This window comes from Crinia signifera, chromosome 7 (assembly GCF_055691185.1).
Source record: "Crinia signifera chromosome 7, ASM5569118v1, whole genome shotgun sequence".
NCBI lineage: Eukaryota > Metazoa > Chordata > Amphibia > Anura > Myobatrachidae > Crinia > Crinia signifera.
The window spans coordinates 138,306,405-138,329,528 of NC_139223.1; the positions used below are offsets into that span (position 1 = coordinate 138,306,405).

The following is a 23,124-nucleotide window of genomic DNA, read 5'->3' on the forward strand; positions in this document are numbered from 1 at the left end:
GTTATTCTAGGTGGAAATAGTGAAATAGTGACAGAAATACAGTAGTGACACAACGGAAGGAGAGAAGGTGAGGCAGTGGGTGATGGGGACAGATAGTGGAAGATGGAGAGGCAGCAGGTGACAGGGAGAGTCAGGGGTGATGCCATGGAATGTGTTACATGGAAAGGCAGTGATTGATGCCAGGATGGGTGGCAGGAGAGGCATTGGGTGGTGCCAGGGAGAGGGAATGGGTGACAGGAAGGGGTACAAGACTGTCTGTGAGATTTGGAGTGCAGTGTCTGAGGGCCATAAGAAGCAGCCAGGTGCATAGGAAGCAGTCAGAAGTGTTCCATGGACATAGGGAGCAGTCATGGGCATATTTAGCAGCCAGGAGCCAGCAGGTGACAGGCCTGGGTTGCAGCATACTCCGGAACATGAATCATCAGCAGCACCAGTTGCGTTACCTCAAGCCTTGTGTCTCTCTAATTCTGGTGCTTCTGTCATGTCCCCAAGGTAAGCCCTGTACAGCGGGGAATCCCTTGCTATCCATACCAATGGAGGATGGTGTTGGAGCTTGAGCTTTTGCAGAGATATGGCTGCTGGTCCCTGGGGAGGGACCAGCCACTTGGAAGTCCATGGTAAGATGGAGCCTGCCCTAACAGTCGGCTCATTGGGCTGGGGACATTTCAAAATATAATAATGGCATTCAGCAGCCCCCTACACAAATGATCAGTCTCTGGTTGCCGTGGACTCCCAGTGGCTGTTGGGTGGGTGTATTGCTGTATATATATTAAATAAAATAAAGACAGGGGGGGGGGGGGGGCACATGCCTTGGTGCACTCTCCATAAACTTCCACTGGCTCCCCACACTACATTACTGCACTACCTCACAAGCCAACATCAATGCACTACTTCCTCACAGTAAATCACTGCACTACCTCATCACACTACTGTACCTCACTACAATATCTCTGCACACTACATCACTACACTAACTCCTCACAGTACATCACTGTACTTCCTCCTCACACTACATTTCTGCACTATACTGTATCTACCTTCACTGTATAACTATGCTACCCATACTGCATTCCTCACTACAGTATATCACGGAATTACCACCCCACACTATATCACTTTACTATTTACCCACACCACATCCCGCACCACTGTATATCACTGACCTACCTTCCCACATTACAGTACATCACAATGCTACCTCCCAACTTCCGGTCACTACACCCTGAATATATCTTCACAAACAACATCAATTTGTTTATCAACATAGAATAACATCAAGGGACTGTATTTTGTTTAGTATCTCTGTGATACAATTGATGCAGCTGGTATTCAGGGCAGGATTAACAATGGGCCGAGTGGAGCTGCAGCTCCAGGCCCCCCAATCAAAATACCAGAGACCAGAGCCTCTGCTGTGAAGCTGGAGACAGGAAAAAAAATCCTTCTACAGCTCTCTGTGGTTGCTTGAGGACCCTCACACTCAGGCCTGCCAGCTAACCTGGGGTTCAAATATCAGGCACCGTCTTGTTGCAGAAGTATTCCACCAGGTGATTGATAGCTATACCCAGGCGCTGATTCTGGGAGGCTGCCTGTTGTCCAGGTATTTATGTGTACAGTGTGGCCAGACCACGTTATGTGATGGGTGGCCGAAAATGGGAGAAGTGAACACAAATGTGGGGCCAGGCAGAGAAGTCAGCCAGCCATCAGAACTATGGGGCCGGACTGAGGGCAGTTGTGGGCGGAGCTGAGAGGCTCTGCAGTCACTGAGGGGTAGATTTATTATCATGTCCCTAACGTTCTTTATGAAACTAGTTTTGCTTCACCACTTTTTTTGTGGTGAAGCGGGCCAGCAGATCGCCCAAATGTATTATTGCTTAAGTATTCGTTATGGGAGTGCGTTATCCCCTCCCGACGGGGATACGCATCCTCCGATAACATGTGTGCACACCTCCCCGGCTGTGTGTTCTGCGCATGCTCCGGTTTCCCTGACACGCGATGTGTCACCGGTGCATGCGCAGTTTTCCATGTTCGACGCCACTTGTTGGTCTCCGGCGTTTTCCAATTAAAACTGTGCATGCGCCGGGAAATGTTCGACGGGGATTTGGGGATGCTGTATACCCAGCGCATGCGCTGTTTTAATTTGAAGAAGCCGGAGACCAGCAAGCGGCCCTGAACTTTAGAAGCAGGAGACCCACAGCGCTAGAAGAAGATGGCGATCCGGGACGGAACTCCATAAAGAACGAAGCCCCGCATCGCCTGATCATACATCCCTGCACCGCCACTTGTTTAACACCCGAATTGCGGGTGTCATAGATCAAGGGAAGCACTATCCCCTGCCATAACGCATGGGGATAGCGCATATTTCCCTGATCAACGTTGAATAAATCTACCCCTGAGTTCTCAGTTAAACAGCTAGTGCTGGCTGTGCTGAGCAGCCGGGCTGATTAATAAGGAGCTGAGCAGCAGATGAATGGGATGAAAGGGGCAGCAGGATTAAGGTGTAAAGAACCTGGATCATCAGCACCAGAGGAGAACCTTTGCCAGCCTTTCATTATTAGATCCAGGTATAAAAAATGTCCTGGAGTTCTGTGCCCCCCTCCCCTCGGGAAATTCAGTCCTGAGTGACTGACCTGGACTAGTTCAGCTAGTTCCTCTTGTAGCCACGCCCCCATCTCTCCTCCTTCCTTCTCCTCCTGCAGTGCTTTCTACATGGCTGACAGACTGACTTAGAAGCACTCAGAACTTTAGAAGGCATGTGTCTTTGTTCATTACCCCCATCTTCTGGTAGCCCCTCACCCTTCATTTCATGTCTTATGTGAGTATATAGTTATTTATATTTATATATATATATATATATATATATATATATATATATATATTTTTTTTTTTTGGTGTGTATATACATTGTGAAAATGAACTACTATAGTGTGTGTGTGTATATGTAATATATAATTATACAATTTGAAATAAATAATTGTGACTGCCACTCTTGTCAGACCTAACATGCATGTCACAGCACGTGCACATTATTTGTGATGCACAGGTGTTCCCCACAGCAACAGAAATGAAGAGGACAGGGAACAAATGGGGTAAGTATAACAGGACAGGTGGGAGCAGGGACAGGAAGCAGGGAGTGGACTTGCAGACACTTGGTCCATTTAAAAACAAACACAATAGATATATCTGTGATAGATAAAGGCCTAATTGAGTGCATATGTGGAGGCATGCAAAGGGCATGTGTGATGGCTGTGGGTAGGTCTGGGGAGAATTTGGTGAATGCCAGGGCCCCAAGGAATGCTGCAGCATTCACTGGGTGAGTAGCAAGGGGTGAGGTAGTGGGAGTGGGGCCTTGTCTGTTTCATTTGTCCTGGGTGCAGGGGATGCCATTGCGATTTGACCCCAGCCTACTGCCCTGCACTCTTGTCATGTCACTGAACAGTGAAAATCTAGAGAAGGAACTCCACAGAGATCAAACTTAAGTGTATTAGCGTGACAAGAAGAGACCTGTCACTAGATACTGAGCGGGTAGATTTATTAAGCTGGGTGAAGTGATAAAGCATGGGTCTTCAAACTGTGGCCCTCCAGATGTTGTGAAACTACAAATCCCAGCATGCCTTGCCACAGTTTTGCTATAAGGGAGTGTTAAAACTGGCAAGGCATGCTGGGATTTGTAGTTTCACAACATCTGGAGGGCCACAGTTTAAAGACCCATGTCAGATAAAGTGTCTGTCTTTTATCAACTGCCAATCAACTCCTACATGTTATTTTTTAAACCAAGCCTGTAACTTCACAGTTAGGAGCTGATTGGCCGGTGATAAAAACTAGACACTTTGGGAGAAATTTACTAAGAAAAAATCATGGAAAAAATCGTATTTTCATACGAAAATACTCATTTTTGGGGGAGAATTAGTATTTTTAGATTCTACTGGAGAATATGTAGGCGCCTTAACAAGAGTTGTTCCCCCAGAGCAGCTGCTGAATTATAGGGGTAGTCACTCCCTATTAGGTGAACAATGTGAAAACAAAAAGGAGAGCAGCGCTGCAACTACAATGAATGAATAGACTCCTGTTGGTAAAGTATATTCCTTTATGTATAAAAGTAAAAATTAAATAAAAATTACATACAATTCACATATCTATACTTAAACATAACAATAAGAGTAATTAAAAAGGAGGGTATCTCACTTTCATAAGGGTTATAGGATCCAAGAATGATGTTGATTTTTGGTGGTATGTCCCTTTAAGGCAGGCATGTCCAATGTTGGCCCTCCAGAGGTTTTGAAACTACACATCCCAGCATGCTTTGCAATAGTTTTAGCATTCTCTAATAGCAAAACTGGCAAAGCATGCTGGGATGTGTAGTTTCACAACATCTGGAGGGCCAACGTTGGACATGCCTGCTTTAAGGTATGTGCACTTGTTTTTCCAATAAGTATTACCACTGTGTAGATGATAGGTCCAATCACTGAAGAATATGGTTGGGTTTACAGGTCCTCACCATTGGATGCGGGATCTGGAGTTCTGCTGCTGGAGGAATCTGTAGACTTTCAGAATGGTCTGTTGTAGAGCCCAATCTCCTCTCCTGTGCCAACGGGGCCCAAATGGCAAGTGGAGGGTGGTGTAAAGGCCCCAGGCCAAACCAGCCAGCAGGGTAATGTCACAGCCGGGGGACACTTATTATATAAGGTCCCACGGCCAAAACATTCATCCCTACTGACCAGTCAGCCTAGCCAGGGGCCGGGGGGGAGTGGGGAACCCCCAATAAAGGGGTCCCCCCCTCCAGGACGTACCTGACCAGGCTGAAGCCTGGTGCTGTCCTCAATGCCCTTGGGCGGTGGGCATCGAGCTGATTGCAGTGTAAACAAAAAGAATAAATTGTTTAATATTGTGGAACTATGAGTCCCAGCAAGCCTCCCCGCCTAGCGGCCAATCAGGAGCCTCCCCGCTAGGCGGCCAATAGAATCATTTGGAGGAGAGGTGCGGAAGATGAATGTTCTCTGCGTCTCTCCTCAGTCCGAGCGGGGTGATGCGCGACTTGGACTGCGGCGGAGAGAAGAAGACGGATCTTCGGCAGAGGACCTGGTGAGTAGGATTTACTTCCACAGGTCCCCCTATGGATTTCTTCGGATCCTGGACCCCGGACTCTTCAACCCTGGAGCCCCGGACTCTGCAGCCCAGGAAGCAAGGCACCAGACCCTGGACCATAGAGCCCTGGACCCCGGACCCAGGGACCTACCGACGGGCTCAAGATAGGTAAGTATCAGTATGTGTGGGCTTTGGATGTATTAAAGTTTTATTTGACTATTTTTCATACTGTGGAACTACAAGTACCAGCGGGCCCTTTAATGCCCCGCAGGCTGGGACTTGTGGTTCTCCAAGTCCCAGCTTGCAGGGGAGGCTTGCTGGGACTCATAGTTCCACAATATTAAACAATAGTTTATTCTTTTTTTTTACACTGCAATCAGCTCAATGTCAGGTACGTCCTGGAGGGGGGGGACCCCTTTAGTGGGGGTTCCCCACTCCCCCAGGGCCCCTGGCCAGGCTGACTGGTCAGTAGGGATGAATGTTTTGGCCGCGGGACCTTATGTAATAAGTGTACCCTGGCTGTGACATTACCCTGCTGGCTGGTTTGGCCTGGGGCTGGTTCTTAAAATACGGGGGGGACCCCTAGTCATTTTGTCCCCCTGTATTTTGGGAACCAGTCCCGGACCTGGAGCCTGGGGCTGGTTTTAAAAAATATGGGAACCCCTATTTTTCGGGTTTCCTGATTTTTTATTCCCAGCCCCGGCTCTTTCAGCCTGGTGCTGGTCACGGCTGTGGGTGGGACCCGACGCCGTTTTATTTATTTTTTTATTTTTCTATTTTTTTTTTACACTGAAGCCTGCACGGATCTGACTGATCTGTGCAGACTGCCTATATGAATTTGCATTAGCGGCCGTATATACGGCCGCTAATATGAATCATTACGACAACGGAGGGTTACAAAGCCGTCGTATTTGACTGCTTTGTAAATTCCCCTCCGGAACACGACTTTGCATACGGCTGAAACAGCCGGATGCAGTCGTATTGATTCGTAGTAAGAATTCGAATACTATTTTTTGTATTCGTATTCTTAGTAAATTTCCCCCCTTATCACATCACCAAGCTTAATAAATCTGCCCCTGATCGGGTACCACAGAAAGTGCTCTGAAATTACACAATGTAATGCTGCCCCTTGGTTCCAAAATTGCTGCTTTCTGGAAGCTACATAGTATAATTGTAGTGGAGGGTCTCTGTAGTTCAATGAAAAAGTTGATGAGGTGTGTGGAGCACTACTTTGACAGGTTAGTCAGTTGGATGGTTGGAGGAAAGTCTTGAGGTATGGTCACCTTAAGCCTTCTCTATCAGCAATGTCTCCAGGTAAATTGATGTACTAATCCAATCCTGGCTATTTGGCCCCAAGATAGCCGGGATTGGTGTTTCCAATCATGGGATTAGGCTGCGCATGGGGACAGTTTGTATAATGCCCAGATCTAAACCAGGGAAAGATATGATATACTGTAAGTGTGATGTAATGCAATCCGTGTGCCTTACTGTGATGTAATGTATGCACTTGCCTCATTCCAAAGTTACGTTTACAGCTGTAACCAGTCAGTTTCTCCTAAATTCATCTCTTGTTACTGTCCTCAGGTGTGCTGATTCTGTGTTTGGGAGTTTCCCTGTCCCTCAGCCCAAAAGCCGTACAGGTAACTATCGGCATCGTGCAGAGACCAAAGACGACTGGTGCACAACCACTTGACTGTTGCATATGTAAGGTATTGTCCATCTCAGTCACATTACCACCTTGTTACACAGTATTCTGCGGTAACCTACTGGGGTCCTGTAATCCATTTTATTTTCTAAAAGGGTTCCGGAGCAAATTAGTTTGAGAACCCTGCCCTAAGCTATCACTTACTTATGCCATTGCTGCATTGGTTGTTCTCTGACGTGCACGCAGTATTGAGCTCTGTGTTACAGGAATGTTATTGTGGAACTAATATTTTGCCTTATATGACTATTACAATACCAGAGTAACAGTCAGTCTATTATGACAAAGGTGCGTCCAAATCTACTATACAGTATGAACTAAATAAATATAAAAGCCTGGTGTGGGGCTGTCTCATTCATCTGACCTAAAGTATAATATATTCAGCCTTAATATATTATCATAGATGTTCATGCTTCTAGTAATGCTTGGCCTACTACCCTAATATTTTATTGCTCTGGTGTGATGACATCTGCTCTGAAAAGCCCCTGCCCCATAACACGGCTATGGAGACAGCACTGTTACTTATCTGAGACTACCCAGACTGCACACAAGTGAAGCTCGTGCAGTGTGGGTTCCAGACCTACGCTTGAAGTGGACATTTTGAAGTCGGGGTATGAAAAAAGTAAAGGCTGTAGTTATGTGGCTTCTGGGAAGTGTACAACACCATATACAGTACCTCTTCCACACATTATGCAACACAGTAGTAGACCCCTTATACTACCTAGTACTAGTGCCCCTTACACATTATGCCACACGGAATGAGCCAAAATTCACATGGAAGGAGTAAAAATAAACATTATGACACATGGAATAAGACAAAATGCACACAGAATAAGCCAAAATTCACATAGCTAAAATTCACATCATGCCAAAATGTACATGGAATGAGCAAAAATTCACATTGTACCACATGGATTGAGCCCACATTCAGGGACAGGGAGAGTGACAGTGGGGATGCTATATTACTGTGCCCCCTGTCTCCAGTTATTGAACTCAGTAAACGTAAATTGCGCACTTAGAAGGGAGCTGCTGCTGGCTGTTAGCAGTGGGGTGGTTGCTGCCGGGTGATTGTGGGAAGTTGGGGGAGCATCTGAGAGCAGGGTAAACGTAGGGAGGTGGGGGTGCAACTGCTACAGGGTGAGCAAAGGGTAGGGGGAGCAGCTACTGCAGGTAGAAGGAGAAGCAGTTACCGGACGGTGATTGTGGGTAGAGGGAGGAGCAGTTACCGCAGATTGATTGAGGGTAGCAGCTACCAGCTGCCGCAGGGTGATCGTGGGTAGGGGAGCTCACAGCTGCTGCAGGGTTATCGTGGGTAAGGGGGGGACAGTTGTCGACAGGTGATTGCACAAAGGGGGGGGACCGACACCCATGGATGATTGCAGGTAGAGGGGGGTGGGCTTCTGCAATCAGTGCTGATATCCCATACCAGTGTATACAGGCCCATTTCGAGCACTGTAGCAAATTATATACATTAACATTTGATAGATAATCAGATTTACTGCATTTCAGTATTCCAATGGCAGACTAAAAAATAAGATTCAGCTAGGACAAAATGGTTGAACTTGAGTTCTTGCTATATCATGTGGAAACAAAAGGTCATACAGATGGGGCCGGTTTTATCTTTGCTGGCAAACCGCCAGCAGCATGGCGCTCCATCTGACTGAGATGCGCGTGCGTCCCCCACGCACGCGCGTCTCAGTATCTGGGCGGCGGGGCGGCGAGGCGGACGCTATACTGTCCGCCTCCCGCTCGATAGTGCTGGGGGGGGACCCGAGGAGGCTGCGGGGGGTGCGGTCGCCCGGTGTGGGCATCGGGCGACCGAGGGCAGCACCGTCAGAAGGGGACGCGCGCAGATGAAGGGGACTGGCATACAGATGGCGGGGATGCAGGTGATGGCGATGGCGACGCCATCACCTGCAAAGATGAATCCCAATACATCTGTATTCAGACCTGATCGCAAAGCAGCTTTTTTCTTTAATGGACAAAACCATTTGCACTGCATGTGGGGCAAATGTAAAATGGGGGGTACATTTACTAAAATGGGAGTTCTATTGAAGATGGGATGTTGCCCATAGCAACCAATCAGATTATGTATGTTCTAGAATTAGCTATTTTTGGTTTTATGCATGGTAAATACTGGCTGCTTTATTTTTACACTGCAATTTACAGTACATTTCACTTTGAACGCACCCCCCACCCCATCCCAAATCTAACTCTCTCTGCACATGTTACATCTGCCCCACCTGCAGTGCAGCATGGTTTTGTCTACTTGACAATAAAAGAGGTGCTTTTCTGATTTAAGGTTTAAAGTTTTAATTATATCAGCCTAATGTCCATGTGCTGATGCCAGTGTCCCTTATCAGTCCAGGGAAGCTGTCCCCATTTTTTTTATTAAACCTGCAAGGGGTGTTAAGTATGCCTTATCAGTCCAGCTGTGCTGCCCAGTGTCCCGTATCAGTCCAGGGGTGCCCGCATGTGTGCCATATAATTCTAGGGGTGCCCCCATGTGTGCTGTATAATTGCATGGTTACACCCATATGTGTCCCGTATCAGTCCAGGGGTGCCCACATGTGTGCCGTATAATTCCAGGGGTGCCCACATGTGTCCCATATCAGTCCTGGGGTGTCCGTATGTGTCCCATATCATATAATTCCAGGTGTGCTGCTCTTTTTTTTAATTAAAAGTTTTTCTTTTTTTGTCGCCATGTCTGCCGTATAATTTCATGTCTGCCGCCATGTGTGCCGAATCAGTCCATGGGTGCCGCCATCTGTGCCGTATTATTCCATGTGTGCTATATCAGTCCAGGGGTGCCCGCATGTGTGCCTTATAATTCCATGGGTGCCCCCATGTGTCCCGTATCAGTACAGGGGTACCCCCATGTGTCCCGTAGCAGTCCAGGGGTGCCCGCATGTGTGACGCATATTTTCTGAAGTCAGCAAAGTGTGTCATATAATTCATGGGTTGCTGCCAAGTCTGATGTATAATTCATGGGGTGCTGCTAAGACTGCCGTATCAGTCCAGGGGTGCTGCCTTTTTTTAATTAAAAGAATAAAAAAGTTTGGTACTTGTGTATTATCACGGCGCCCACTACGGCATTTGCGTAGCGGGCTATTCAGGGTAGTGAAATCGCATCGCGTACCGTTCGTAGTGCTATGTGATGCGTCCGATGCGACAATGCAATGAAATATATCATAGTATCGCACGCATCGCGTAGTGTCTATAGTATTGTACGATGAGATGCGATGTGATGTCCACATTAATTGTACAGTAGTGCTTATACAATGGAATATCGCATTGAATCGCATGGCACCAGATGCAATGCGATGCACCAAATGCGATGCGATATTTCATTGTACAAGCACCCATGACATGTGCTATGATGGGTGCTTACAATGAGACCCCAGTATCCACTCCACCCCGAAGCGTGGCGAGCGCAGCGGAACGCGTCCTCCAACTTTTTCATACTCCCACTATCCACGTCGGCGCGGAGATGATTTTAGATATTGTGGCAAGTGCAGCGAGTCACCGAGCCCGAAGCGTGGCGAGCGGACGCGGATTACAGGTGAAGTAATCTTGGGGATTGCTTTGCTCAACACGCTTTGGGCTTGGTGGCTCCCCACACTATCTAAAATCAACTCCACGCCGAGGTGGATAGTGGGGGTATGAAAAGGTCGGAGGATGCGTTCCGCCGCCCCTCGCCACGCTTTGGGGTGGCCTGGATATTTGGGGTGGTGTGTATAGTGGGGGGGTTTTAGGAACAGATTATACTCTCCGTCTATGGGAGTCATGGAATCCCAAGAGGGAGAGTATCACCTGTAAATTGGGATCCTGGCTGTCAGCCACAGTACCTGAGGGAAGAATTGTCAGTATTATATACATTATTAATTATTTACAACAGTCAACATTAAAAAAATTGAGACGACACATTTCTTTCATTTAACTTTTTAATTAAAATTTTAACTTTTTTTTGGGGGGGGGGGGGCTTTTTATTTTTGGGGTTGGGCTCGATTCATTGAAAAATGTGGCAGGGACTATCGTAACCAGGGAAATCGGAATCAGGCATACAAGTATTGATTGTTACAGTAGAGCATTGTAAACAGTGCTGCAAACTTCCCATGGAATCGGAAGCAGTTGCAAATATGAAAAACAGTGGTTCGTGAAGGAGCACAACAAGTCTGGACATCACAACGTTCAGAAGTACCGGACTGTGACCTTTACAAACTGAAATTGTGGTAAAATGAGCAAAGAAATTTGTCGTTGAACAAACAATTCAAGGAGAAGGAGCATTGCTATAGGCTATTAAATTAAAATAATTAAGCAAAATTGGGAAAATCAATTAATTAAAAATAACGATCATCATCTGGGGCAGGGGATTGTGTACTCAGCAAAGCTGAGTACACACCACCAGATAATGATGAGGGGTCAGTGGCAGAGGTAGTTGGTAAAAGGGGGCCCGGAGCATAAAAAGAATGGGGAGACGGAAGATTAACCGGCACAGAGTACATAGGGCGGTGATGTGGGTAGTTGGGCGGTGGGGGCAATTGGCTGGGGGTTATAGGACCTGGCACTATGTTACACGCATCAGTCAAATTTTTGCTGCGCGTGACATACCGCAATGCACTAAACGCTTGAAGATGTGGAACTGGTGTGGATCCATGGTCCGCATCTCACCGGCAATATGTTTTGCAAAATTGTGGAAATAGTTGGGGGGATTTCTGTAAGCTTCCTCCACATGCCTACAGCAATGCTTTTGGCCACTCCAAAGAGAGCTGGTCGGCTGGGAGGTCTGTCTCCTCCTTCGCCTCCTTGGGGGAGCAGCAGGTGTTGAAGTCTCACTGCTTCTGCCACTTGTCCAGCTTCTTCTTCAAGCTCAGGGGAAAATCCCTAGGAAAAAAAAATAATTATAATATCATTCAATTTTACTGTTGGTTACATACAAGACCTGTCATATCAAAAACTTACTATGTCCGCACTCTCAATCACTTGACTGAGAGGCTTCCTCCGTAGGACTTCCCTCTGTTCTCCCTGACGCTTGCTCAACGACAAACTTACACTCATAGTACCACAATTTCGGTGTGTACAGGTCATCAGTCTCGGCTCCTGAACGTTGCGAATCCAGGACTCGTTTGTGCTCCTTCACCAACACTGTTCTCATATTTGCTATCTTCTGCCGAACCCAATGAGAGTCTGCAGCACTGTTACGGCCTCTACTGTAATCATTCATTTTCTGGCATGCCCGATTCCTTTTGCCCTGATTACGGTAGTCCATATGATCTGTCTTCCAGAGGCAGCTGTTCTCTTTGTATAGTTCAATGAATCGAGCCCAAAATTTGTGCCCCATTGATCCAGGCATGTCTAAAAAATAGAATGAAAACAAAAACATTGAATGCTATGCTTCATGTAAAATACAATGCACTGTAAAGGTAAATATTACGATCAATGTGCAATATAACTCCTAAAAAATTACCTTTTGCAACAATGGGTACAATTTATTTTACAATGGGGAAATGCTGTGAATTTTTCACTGCTAACTGCGTCGACAAAAGAAAGATAAAAACAAAACAAAAAATATTTATATGCTAGTACAATTTTGAAAATCGAGTACAATATTAATTAAATTGCACCACATGCTACTCCACCAGTAAAATAAAAAGCAACAGCAATCTGCAGTGCCATTACATTATTAAAAACATGGGTACTTGTGTATTACGGCGCCCACGATGTAGATCGTACTGCAGCGCATCGCATGCAATATAGCGGCATGTGATGCGATGCGATCAGATGCGATTTTTAATTGCACAAGCACCCTGATGGGTGCTTACAATGTTAAATGCACCCCCATTGTCAATGCCACCCCCACTATCAACGCGCCCTCCGACCTTTTCATACCCCCACTATCCACGTCGGCGTGTAGTTCATTTTAGATAGTGTGGCGAGCGCAGCGAGCCACCGAGCCCGAAGCGTGGCGAGCGCACACCGATTACTTTACATGTATTCCACGGCCGCTCGCCACGCTTCGGGCTCGGTGGCTCGCTGCTCTCGCCACACTATCTAAAATCAACTCCACGCCGACATGGATACTGGGGGTATGAAAAGGTCGGAGGACGCGTACCGCTGCGCTCGCCACACTTCGGGTTGACATTGAACACTAAACCGGAACATGCTCAATATTTATAATATATGCTTAATATTTATAAGACTCAATGGACAATGTAAATGGAATGATGGACAGAAGTGCATAGTATAATGTACATTTATTATAATGTGCCTTATGTGTACTAGGCTACTAGGTCACATGGTCTATGCACCTGTTGTATAGAGATCATGTGACTGCTAACTGCTGTGCTCGGCAGTTGATGACATCACCAGTGAGATCACAGTCATCACTCTTCTGTGGGAGCCATCGCGATCACAGCAGAGTGGAGTTTGTCTGACAAGCTACTGCTAGTACTTGAGCATTTCTGATTTATTAATCTGATTTTTGGATTTATTTGAGACATTTTTATATAAAAAAAATGTCCAGCCTTCTGCTACATCAAAGGCGTCTAGACATGGATGTGAGTATACACATTAAATATTCCTTCATTCATATAGAACCATATACTGTGTGTGTGTGTGTGTGTGTGTGTGTGTGTATATATATATATATATATATATATATATATATATATATATATATATATATATATATATATATATATATATACTGTTAGATCCATATCAGTATATAAAGGTATAGGCCATGTATGGATACTGTACTGTACTTGTTTTTCCTACAGAGAGATTTGTTTCCATGATTCTCCCATGAAGGGGATTTAGGTCTTCAAATGCCAGGTCTACCAACTAATGTTTAAAAAATGAGTGTACCTACTGGGTCATAATGTCAAATCTTTGTCCAACAGGAGACATGTATCCTACATCTTACTTACTGAGAGCGATGAACACCAGCCAGTCAGCCCCAACTGCCATGTCTCACGCACAGCATCTAACATGGCCATTGGGAGCTGATTGGCTGGTGGCCTATCACTCTCTATTTTATCACTTTTTAAGCTTAGTACATCTGGATGTGTTGAATAAACCTTGTCATTTTCACTATTTAGTTATAAAAGCACCTTTCAGTTGCAGTGGTGACTATTAGATCTTACAGATCATTCTCACCCTAAGTGAAGTGATCACTATTGGAGTGGCAGCTGCTATAAAGCCCAGAGGTGAGGAGGGCCCAGCAATCCCATGTAGAACCAGTCTCCATCACCCTATTTACATTTCCAATATTGTGTGGCTGTGCCCCCTTTGGCAGCATTACTGTCACATAGACGCTGGGAATATAATGTATTACAGGTGGCATAGATGGGATCCTTGCGTCACTCCCAGGAATCTGTACTAGTTTACATATATCATGTCATGCTATAAAGGAGTCCTGGCCACGTTGTAGAGGGACTTGTCTACACCATATTGTGAATTTGGTTCCCCTTTGTAGCAGTGCTGTGCTAAAAAGAGGTGTGGCCTGATCATGTTATGGGTGTGGCATGTTCCCCTCAGTACTATTATAGTCTTGTTTCCCCACTTCCTATGTGGAATTTCTACTACAGTATATGATCCAAGACAATGCAGACTATTATACATTTTGGATTCTGGGATATATATACTGCTGTTATGTCTGAAATCTGTGAAATCCTATTTCTACTCTTGCATCAAGACTTACTGTAGCATTATTTTATTTTTTTTTTATAAAGGGGAAGTGCCCCAACATTTCCTTTGTGTCGGAGGAAGAAAGGAGTGGCTGCAAAAACATCCCAAGCGCCAACTATAAAATAATTACTGTCCGCTTGCCACCCGTTAATGGTAAGTCTGCTTTTTATCACAACAGTGTATGTGGTTGTTTTGTGTGGGGTGGGGTAGGGGGTGAAAAGACAGTGAAAGAAGGGCAAGGATCAGGACTGAGATGGAAAAAAGTAGAACCATGGAGACAGTGAGGAGTCAGTGAATGATAATATAATACATGTGTTTATTGTGTGCAATTGAACAGTCAGTTCATGAAGGATATATGCACATTGTTTGACAATTAAACAGATCATTTATATAGTGCATACATTGTTTATATAACAGCCATTACATATAGGATATACTACATACTATAGGATATACTGTGTAGGGATATTGTATAATCCATGTTTGTGCAGTCCCCATCGATGAATGCCATTGATGGCAATACTGCAATCAGCCATCGATAGTGCTAAACTATTAGATGGATGACCATTTTCCTTGACTGGCCTGTGGGCCAATGAGAATGGGGGGGTGGGGATTCACGGGTGTCAGGGGCGGAGCTATGCTCAGTGTCCCAGCACTTTGAAAGAAAAACAAAATCAAAACATCATTTTTTTGCTGTGCCATCGATGGAGGGAAACCATCTGGTTTTCCCCATTGATGACAAAAGTATTCTACATTGGTCATAAACCATCGACGATTTTGAATCATCGATGGTCGATGGCCATCCATACACAGCCACAGCCAGCTGTGTAATTATAATGTAAATGCAGCAGGAAGGGTCTATAGGAGACAGAACACTCTTCCGTGCAATTAGGAAGACCTTATTACCATTTGTCTTGATTTACAATGAGTTTATGCACCTGTCAGCCTGTGTAAGCTGAAGTTTACCCAGCCTGACCATCGGATACTGATATCCAGGCCCAGGAAGTCTGTGTCCAATGATGTAAACCTTTAATCTGGGATGCCTACAAGACAAGGTGACCCTCCCTGTTTTGTAGAATGGTTTGCCCCACCCGCTCCACCTCCTAAATGCCACACATGATGAGGGCAAGATAAAAAGTCAGTTCAGACTGCCTTTTATCTGCGAATGGCAGAAAAATCATTCACAATGATTTTTTCAGCCCAGCGGTTGCATGCAAGCTGATGTTTGTGTACACATCCCCTGCATGTTACCAAGTGGATTTGGGTGGCAGGGCGTTCGTCAGGGCAATGCATGCCCGCTTGGCAGCGACTGTACACTGCCTAGTGAATGAGTCTGAATCAGGCCCATGTTGTGTTATTATTCTTCCATGCGTTCGGGCTAATACTATATGTGCCAGTGCTAGAATAGTAAGTAGATCCCAGCTTAGTGCCAATAGATTTACACAATAGTAAGTAGATCCCAGGTTAGTGTCAATAGCTTTACACAATAGTAAGTAGATCCCAGCTTAGTGCCAATAGCATTACACAATAGTAAGTAGATCCCAGTTTAGTGCCAATAGCATTACACAATAGTAAGTAGATCCCAGCTTTACACAATAGTAAGTAGATCCCAGCTTGGTGCCAATGGCTTTACAATAGATGAGTTTATGAGGGAAGGAAGTTGGTTAGATGAGCTGCAGTCATACAGGAATTGGTTTGGAGAATGTGGAATTAAATGCTGAGAATATGTAACATTACAGGAGGTGACAGTATAACATCAAAGAGGACTGCCCATGAGGCCGGAAAAACTAAATATCAAGGAAGGGTCCCATATAAGACCAGCATATATGATTTGAACTCGCAGAAAATGAATGGAATACCAACGAATGTAGGAGCGTTCCCTCTGCTGAGAGGTAAGTCAGGAATCGTCTCATACTTACCTTTAGTGCAATATCCAGTATGTGACAGGTGGGTGACTATGTGACCATTTGTAGAGTAACATGGACTTTAGGTGCTTACTGCCACCAGTAATCTAGTAGGTAAATGGCCGTCCTATGGACTGTTGCCGGTGCCAATGGATACCATAAGAGCTGTCTACAGTATATGGTGATTTGTGTTGAGATTCTGTTAATCTGGATAATATCCATCGACATCTGCAGCACTTTATAGAGCAATTTTATACTGATGGGATTTACTCTTTGTTTATGTAATATACACTTCCATGCAATAAAGGTTTTGTTTTTACTTTTATGACATCATTATTTCCTTATTATTTTATTTATTTATATATGCATACATGCCTACAAGTAATTTACAGTATTCCATTATTACAATAACCTGAGCCCAAAACAATACCAGGAATAATATATATTGAAAATTTGTTGATCAAAATCCAAACCTATGGGCAGGACGCAGCAAGAATTGCAATTTTGATGTATCCCGCCACTCTTCGCACATACTGTATAGTGACATTTGTTATGCCGTATGCTTGAATAATATGACAAGGGAGACCCCTGCCACACACACACACACACACATACACACACACACACACACATACACAGAAGTGCAAATTTCGCTGAACAGAGATTTCACACTTCTGCTAATGGTTCTGAATCAGGCCCCTGGTCCCATAGTCTCTGTCTCCTGCAGTGATAACTTTGACGGGTTTCCTGCTGGCCCCAGGTGTAATTTATAGATCATGGGAACTTTTACTATGACTGCCAGCATTGGATGATAAAGGGACCTACTATGCAGGAGGAAGCCCCATCACTTTACCATTGTGCTCTCCAACTCACTGGAGTTCTTAGCTGCAGCCACACAGGGGGCTCTACAGCAATGACAATGGGCATATATAGATTGGCATTACAGGAAAGCCACTGGCAGTAGCACTGTAAAAATTAAGTGAATCAGTAAAAAAAAACATTTCAGCTGACAGAAGATTCCATAGGTATAAACTCTTTAACTATAACAATTCATTTCAGCGATTCATTTCATTCCCCACATTTCCTAGTGCTGCATGTAAGGTATTACTTTACCATAGGGAGAGCTGGAGTCTTCCTCCATAGTCCTCTCATTCTCATTACATTTGCTGTGTATTTATTCTTCCATGGGGTGGAGCTAATATGGCCTAATATGGGACAAAACATTTTGGGCCTTATTGTGGGTCATTTGCTCGCATGAGCGCTCGCATCTTCGCAAATGTACAAAACCCTGCCTTGCGAATGGTTAGCCCACACCACCCATTCGCATGCCGAATTCGCTCGCAAGGCTTGCAAACTGACGTTTTACATGAACACCCATTTGCATGCCCGTGGGAACCTCCCCTATCTTTCGATGGTCGCCGAAGATGGAATGATGGCAAAGGCGCCCGCATATGCAAGGGTGGCCCAGACTACTCACACATATGAGCGAAGAAATGCTGGGAATGGGGCAGACAGCTGACACTCAGTTATGGCAGCTTTCTGCCCCCCGCTCATGTGTCATTACCGCATTAGCATATGTATGCCCAGTGTTTTAATGGGAACGGCCATGAAACGCAGGGCGTACACATATGCTAATGCTCCAGCACCCCACGCTCCTCTCCACCCCCACTCTCGAGGCTGGTAGCGTGCACTCTGCGACCAGACTTCTTGCCGAGTTTGCACGCACCCAGCGTATACACATGCGCAGAAATGCTGCGCATACGCAAAACATCGGTCCCTGTGCGAATTTGCATCTGAGCGAATGAACTAGAATAACCACCTTAGAGTAGATGAGTTTATGAGAGAATGCAGATTTTGAGATGAGCTGCAGTCATACAGGAATGCATATGGAGAATGGAGAATTAAATATTGCTGACAAAATGTCCATACAGTCAAAGTAACTGAGAAAATGTAACATTACAGGAAGTGACCAGATAACGGCAGAGAACAACATCAATGAGGCCGCAAATCAGATCTATCAAGAGAGGATCCCATTTATCATCAATGGTGCTGATAAGACACCACAGACACTTTTTCCTCTCCTGAGAGGTAAGTCGGTGTCTTCTCATACTGGGCAGAAGGTAATAATAATAAAAAATATGGCAAAAACCTGTTTTGGACTTTGCCCACATATTCCATCATATGTACTAAGTCCTGAATGCCAGGGCCTCGGTGCAGAGGGTAGCTGCTATCCTATGCAAGCATGTGGAATTCTTTCTGCACCCATGCTTATAATCTAGTAGAAATAGACTGTGCTGTGTCTTTTTCTACTTGTGATACAGGTGCCGCAGGGTCTCTCATTCTCTCTCCACAGTGCAATTTTTACAATATAGTCAAAATCGTAAGGACAAAATAGGCAAAATCTCACTGTGTGTACACAGCTGTAATCTGGCCCTGACCTTACATCCCACCTTCTCCCAACTCATCTATCACAACTTCCCTCTTCATGGCCTTAATCTCTCCTACTGGGGTGTATATGGGCAGGATCAGCGCTGGTGACTGCTGATGTCTAGCACCATATAATTATACAGAAGATTAGCACATTTTTCAGATTGTATAACGTTCTCCGTGATCAAGCTCAAAATCGTATTAGTGACTGCATTAATGGGGGTTTAAAAGAATGTAATTTATTCTCAGAATAAAAATGTGCAGATTATTTCATTATTTTTAGCTATCTAGAAATTGTATTTTCTTATTAATTGATGTATGTTCCTTTTTCAGTTAGTTACAAAAAGTTTGTTTCTTTTTCAGTTAGTGGCAAGAAGCCAAAAACCGTGGTCAGATCACCAAGAGTTACTCTGGTAGGTATTGTATAATTCACCTTCGATTTACACATACTTATACATACTATAGATAGAATCGCCAGCCGCCGGAAGGGGGCGGGCGTGCATGAGATACTTGCGTCCCTTTCCGAAGGAGCTCCCCGTCGGTCCCCGCCACCTCCCTGCACCCCCTTTTATCCCTGCCCATCTCCCTGAAACAGAGACGGGCAGGGTTCCCATCCCCAACCACCCGAAACGCCATCTCGCCAGCGGGGGCATTCTTTTGAGCCCCGGAGCTGGCTGAGAGGCACTCCATCTATATATACAGTGTATAGTATGTGTGTGTGTGTATGTATGTATATATATATATATATATATATAATTACACAAAATCCCTTAGACCAGGGGTGGCCAAACCTGTCCTCAAGATCTACCAACGGTGCATGTTTTCCAGGCAACCTGTACATCTATAGTAGGAATGAATGCAGCAGGTTTTAAAATGTGACAGTTAGTAAAGACTACAGCTGTGCACCAGCTAGGTAACCTGGAAAACGTGGACCGTTGGTAGATCTCGAGGACCGGTTTGGCCAGCCCTGCCTTAGACCGTGCTATTGTCAATTTTTTTCAAGTGGTCGTCAATAACACTTACCCTACTAGTGGGGTCACCAAACAACAATACACCAACAACAGTGTTATTTTGGCACCTCAAAAATATAGGTGATTATTCCTATTAGTCTCTCCTTATTCACAGATCCATGTACAAAAATGTACTTTTTTTTAAACTTAAAACATTTATTAAAATATATAATAAAAAGCAGAGTTTTCAGATCAATTTATTTTTCATGGATACATATTTATTAGTACTTGTAGTCAAAACATGTGTCCGACGCGTTTCTTCTCTTCATGAGACTTCATCAGGGGTACAAAAGCTTAATAATCTTTGATAGACTTTATAAGGTATTCTATTTATAGAATTGTGCAAGAATGGTTTCCTTTAGTTTGCTGCAGGATATAGTGGATGTCTACTTCTGTGGTGAAATTTTCACCTACTTAGATGGATTCCTCTATTTATCAGATTTGCAGCCAAAAATGAAAGTTTAACTTCTTTGGGAATTCTTCTTAAATATTGAAGTTCTATGTAGTAATTATCCTCATTTGTGGGTTTATCAAGAATAATTTGGCTGATATAGCTCCATGGGTATTGAAATCCAAAAGGAATAAGGGTTGAATGTTTTATAGAATGGGACTTTAATTGGTTCTCAATGCTGTAATATATTCCTTGTCCTTTAGACAATTAATCCAAGATAAGAGATTGACCGCTCCTGGTCAGTGCATGTGTGCTCATCAGAGTCCAAGACTTGCATCTTGGACTCTGATGATCACGAATCTCTGTGACCCGCACATAGCGTTAGAGTGGTTACACTCTTTCTTTGTTCAGCAAGCAGATGACGCCAGGCTATTACCCTACGCGTTTTGTCACTGGGGACTTCGTCATAGGGCTCAATCGATTACAAACATCGGTTTATGGACATTGATTTAAAATAAAAATAGCGCACTTATTCTTTGATAATATTTATATATGTAAATATATATATATATATATATATATATATATATATATATATATATATATATATATATATATATATACAGGTTGAGTATCCCTTATCCAAAATGCTCAAGACCAGGAGAATTTTGGATAACGGATTATTCCGTATTTCGGAATATTTTAATATTTCAATGATGTATTTTGAAGTATCTTGCATTTATGCTGTATAAACACATAATATACACACAAATATATTTTATTACCACATAAAATACACACAAATATATTTTATTTGTTCAAAAAACAAGGTTTCAAAACATGAAACAAAATGTGTGTACTATCTCAGCACTGAATTTGAATGCCAAGCAATCATTGTCTTGCACATATATAGTGCCAGTTACATATCATGTCCCCAGTGATGCTGTTACAAATGTCCCCAGTGAGTTTTTAGCAAAAAAAAAATGTTTTTTCACTTTCTGGAATGTATGGTTTTCGGAATAATTCGGATAACGGATATTCGGATACGGGATACTCGACCTGTGTATATATATATATATATATATATATATATATATATATATATATATATATATATCAGACGAATAGCCGGCACTCTCCTTTCAGATATTCAATTGCCGGGGTGCCTTGTATCACTAGTATACAGCAGGGCGTTTCTTACCGGCACTCCACGGTCTTAGTTCAATCAATCATAAAGAATTTTCAAACGGACACAACTGGCTTCATGCAACGTTTCGGGATCCTTTAATCACATCCCGTCATCAGGCAGTGTACATACATACAGGTATGATATGATATGATTGAACTAAGACCGTGGAGTGCCGGTAAGAAACACCCTGCTATATATATATATATATATATATATATAGTATACTGGATGTGTGTGCACTTAGTAACTATAGTAACAATTTTTTTTTTATAAATAACGCTCTTTCTCCAATATTGTTTATATAATTTCAGGATGCACCTGGACTTCCAAAACTTGAAGTTAGAAACACAAGAATCAATCTTGTTGCCAGGCCATGCAATGGCTCCAAAGCATTCAGGTATTTATGTTTAATGCATATATTACTGTTGTTGCAAAAAGAGATAGTGCCAGGAAATGTACTGTGTTTATACAATAATTAAATGAATAATGATATTGGGGTTTCATAAAACTAAAATGAGTTATCTGACACAATAATGGTTATATAATAGGCTCAGATATCTGGAAACTGGTGGGATTTAGCGAGATTGGCGCCAGATTTAAAGCAACAATCAGTCATATGTCTGATCTCGCCCTGTGTCTGATTGCAGCTTTCCATTTAGCAGCAATCTCATTAAAATCCTGTAAGTTCTATTAAATCGGTCCTTTGTACAGGTTGTGTGGAGGATGGAACCGGGAGCTTTAAGGGGGTAATAGAGGAAATGGGGGACTAGAAACATTGGTAGTGACTGTCATCCCTAGTAATAGGAGTGGGCAGCAAATGAAAGAGTGATATAGGGGATTTAGCAAACAGATCCCCATAACCTGCCATTAACTGCTTGCAATGGAGGTAATAAGAGGGGAAAGAGCCAGGAATCATGTACTCAATTGGGAGGAATGAGTCTGTATTGTATAGTAACGTATAATGCATGGACTGGAAGCTGTAAATGGGTGATGGGGATCTTGGAATTGTTTGTATGTAGTGGAGAGGATGAGATCTGGGGGTTTAATCTGGGTTTTAGGGTAGAGGTGCTCTGCCAGGAGCTGTATGTTTCAAGAAAGGGTTGTGCATGTGGTAATGGAGAAAGGGAGCTGATTGTTGGAATTGGGGAGGATGAGGCCCAGGATAGCAGGCAGTGGGGAGGATGGAGCCCTGGAGCTGTGCAGTAATGGGGGAGAATGAAGCTTGGTAACAGGAATGATATTCTATGGATGGATATTTAGCAATGGGCTATTGGGTAAGTGGGTACTCAGGTGGGGTGGGGGGTTTAAAAGTAGACAACATAACATTGATCTCATAAAAGATGTTACGTTTTTCACCTAACAGGCATTAATATCACACTTTCTACTTCCTTTTTTTTTAGTGCAAAAATATAAGAAAAAAAACTGCCTGGACTGCCATCACCCTCGCGTGTATTTATCTTTAATTGCTTAATACCTCTGCACCTTTGATAGAAGTCCGAATAACACCCTTGGCTGTGTCATTACACAATAAAATTCTTTTTTTTATCTATATGTTGTGACGCTGATAATATTAACAGGTGTGTTCAACATGTACAGTTTGGGTGTTGGTGAGAGTTTGGAGAATGTGGTGTGAATATTGCAGTAAGTCCCTGTCTGCCACATGTCACGTGCAGTCTATCAGTGTCGTCACTTGTGTGACACAGCAATGTGTGCTGCAGAGGTGCGTGTAC

General features: G+C 43.9%; 1 protein-coding gene across 1 annotated transcript; it reads left to right on the plus strand.

The window, feature by feature from the left end:
* The first annotated feature begins 413 nt into the window (after positions 1-413).
* Positions 414-22,917, plus strand: LOC146021241 (uncharacterized). The gene is made up of 9 exons (XM_083155034.1): positions 414-492; positions 2,786-2,812; positions 6,667-6,791; positions 14,518-14,626; positions 16,213-16,365; positions 18,340-18,465; positions 19,168-19,217; positions 21,706-21,791; positions 22,795-22,917. Exons 1-9 carry the CDS (start codon positions 414-416, stop codon positions 22,805-22,807), a joined length of 768 nt encoding a protein of 255 aa, XP_083011160.1. The 3' UTR covers positions 22,808-22,917.
* Positions 22,918-23,124: the final 207 nt, after the last annotated feature.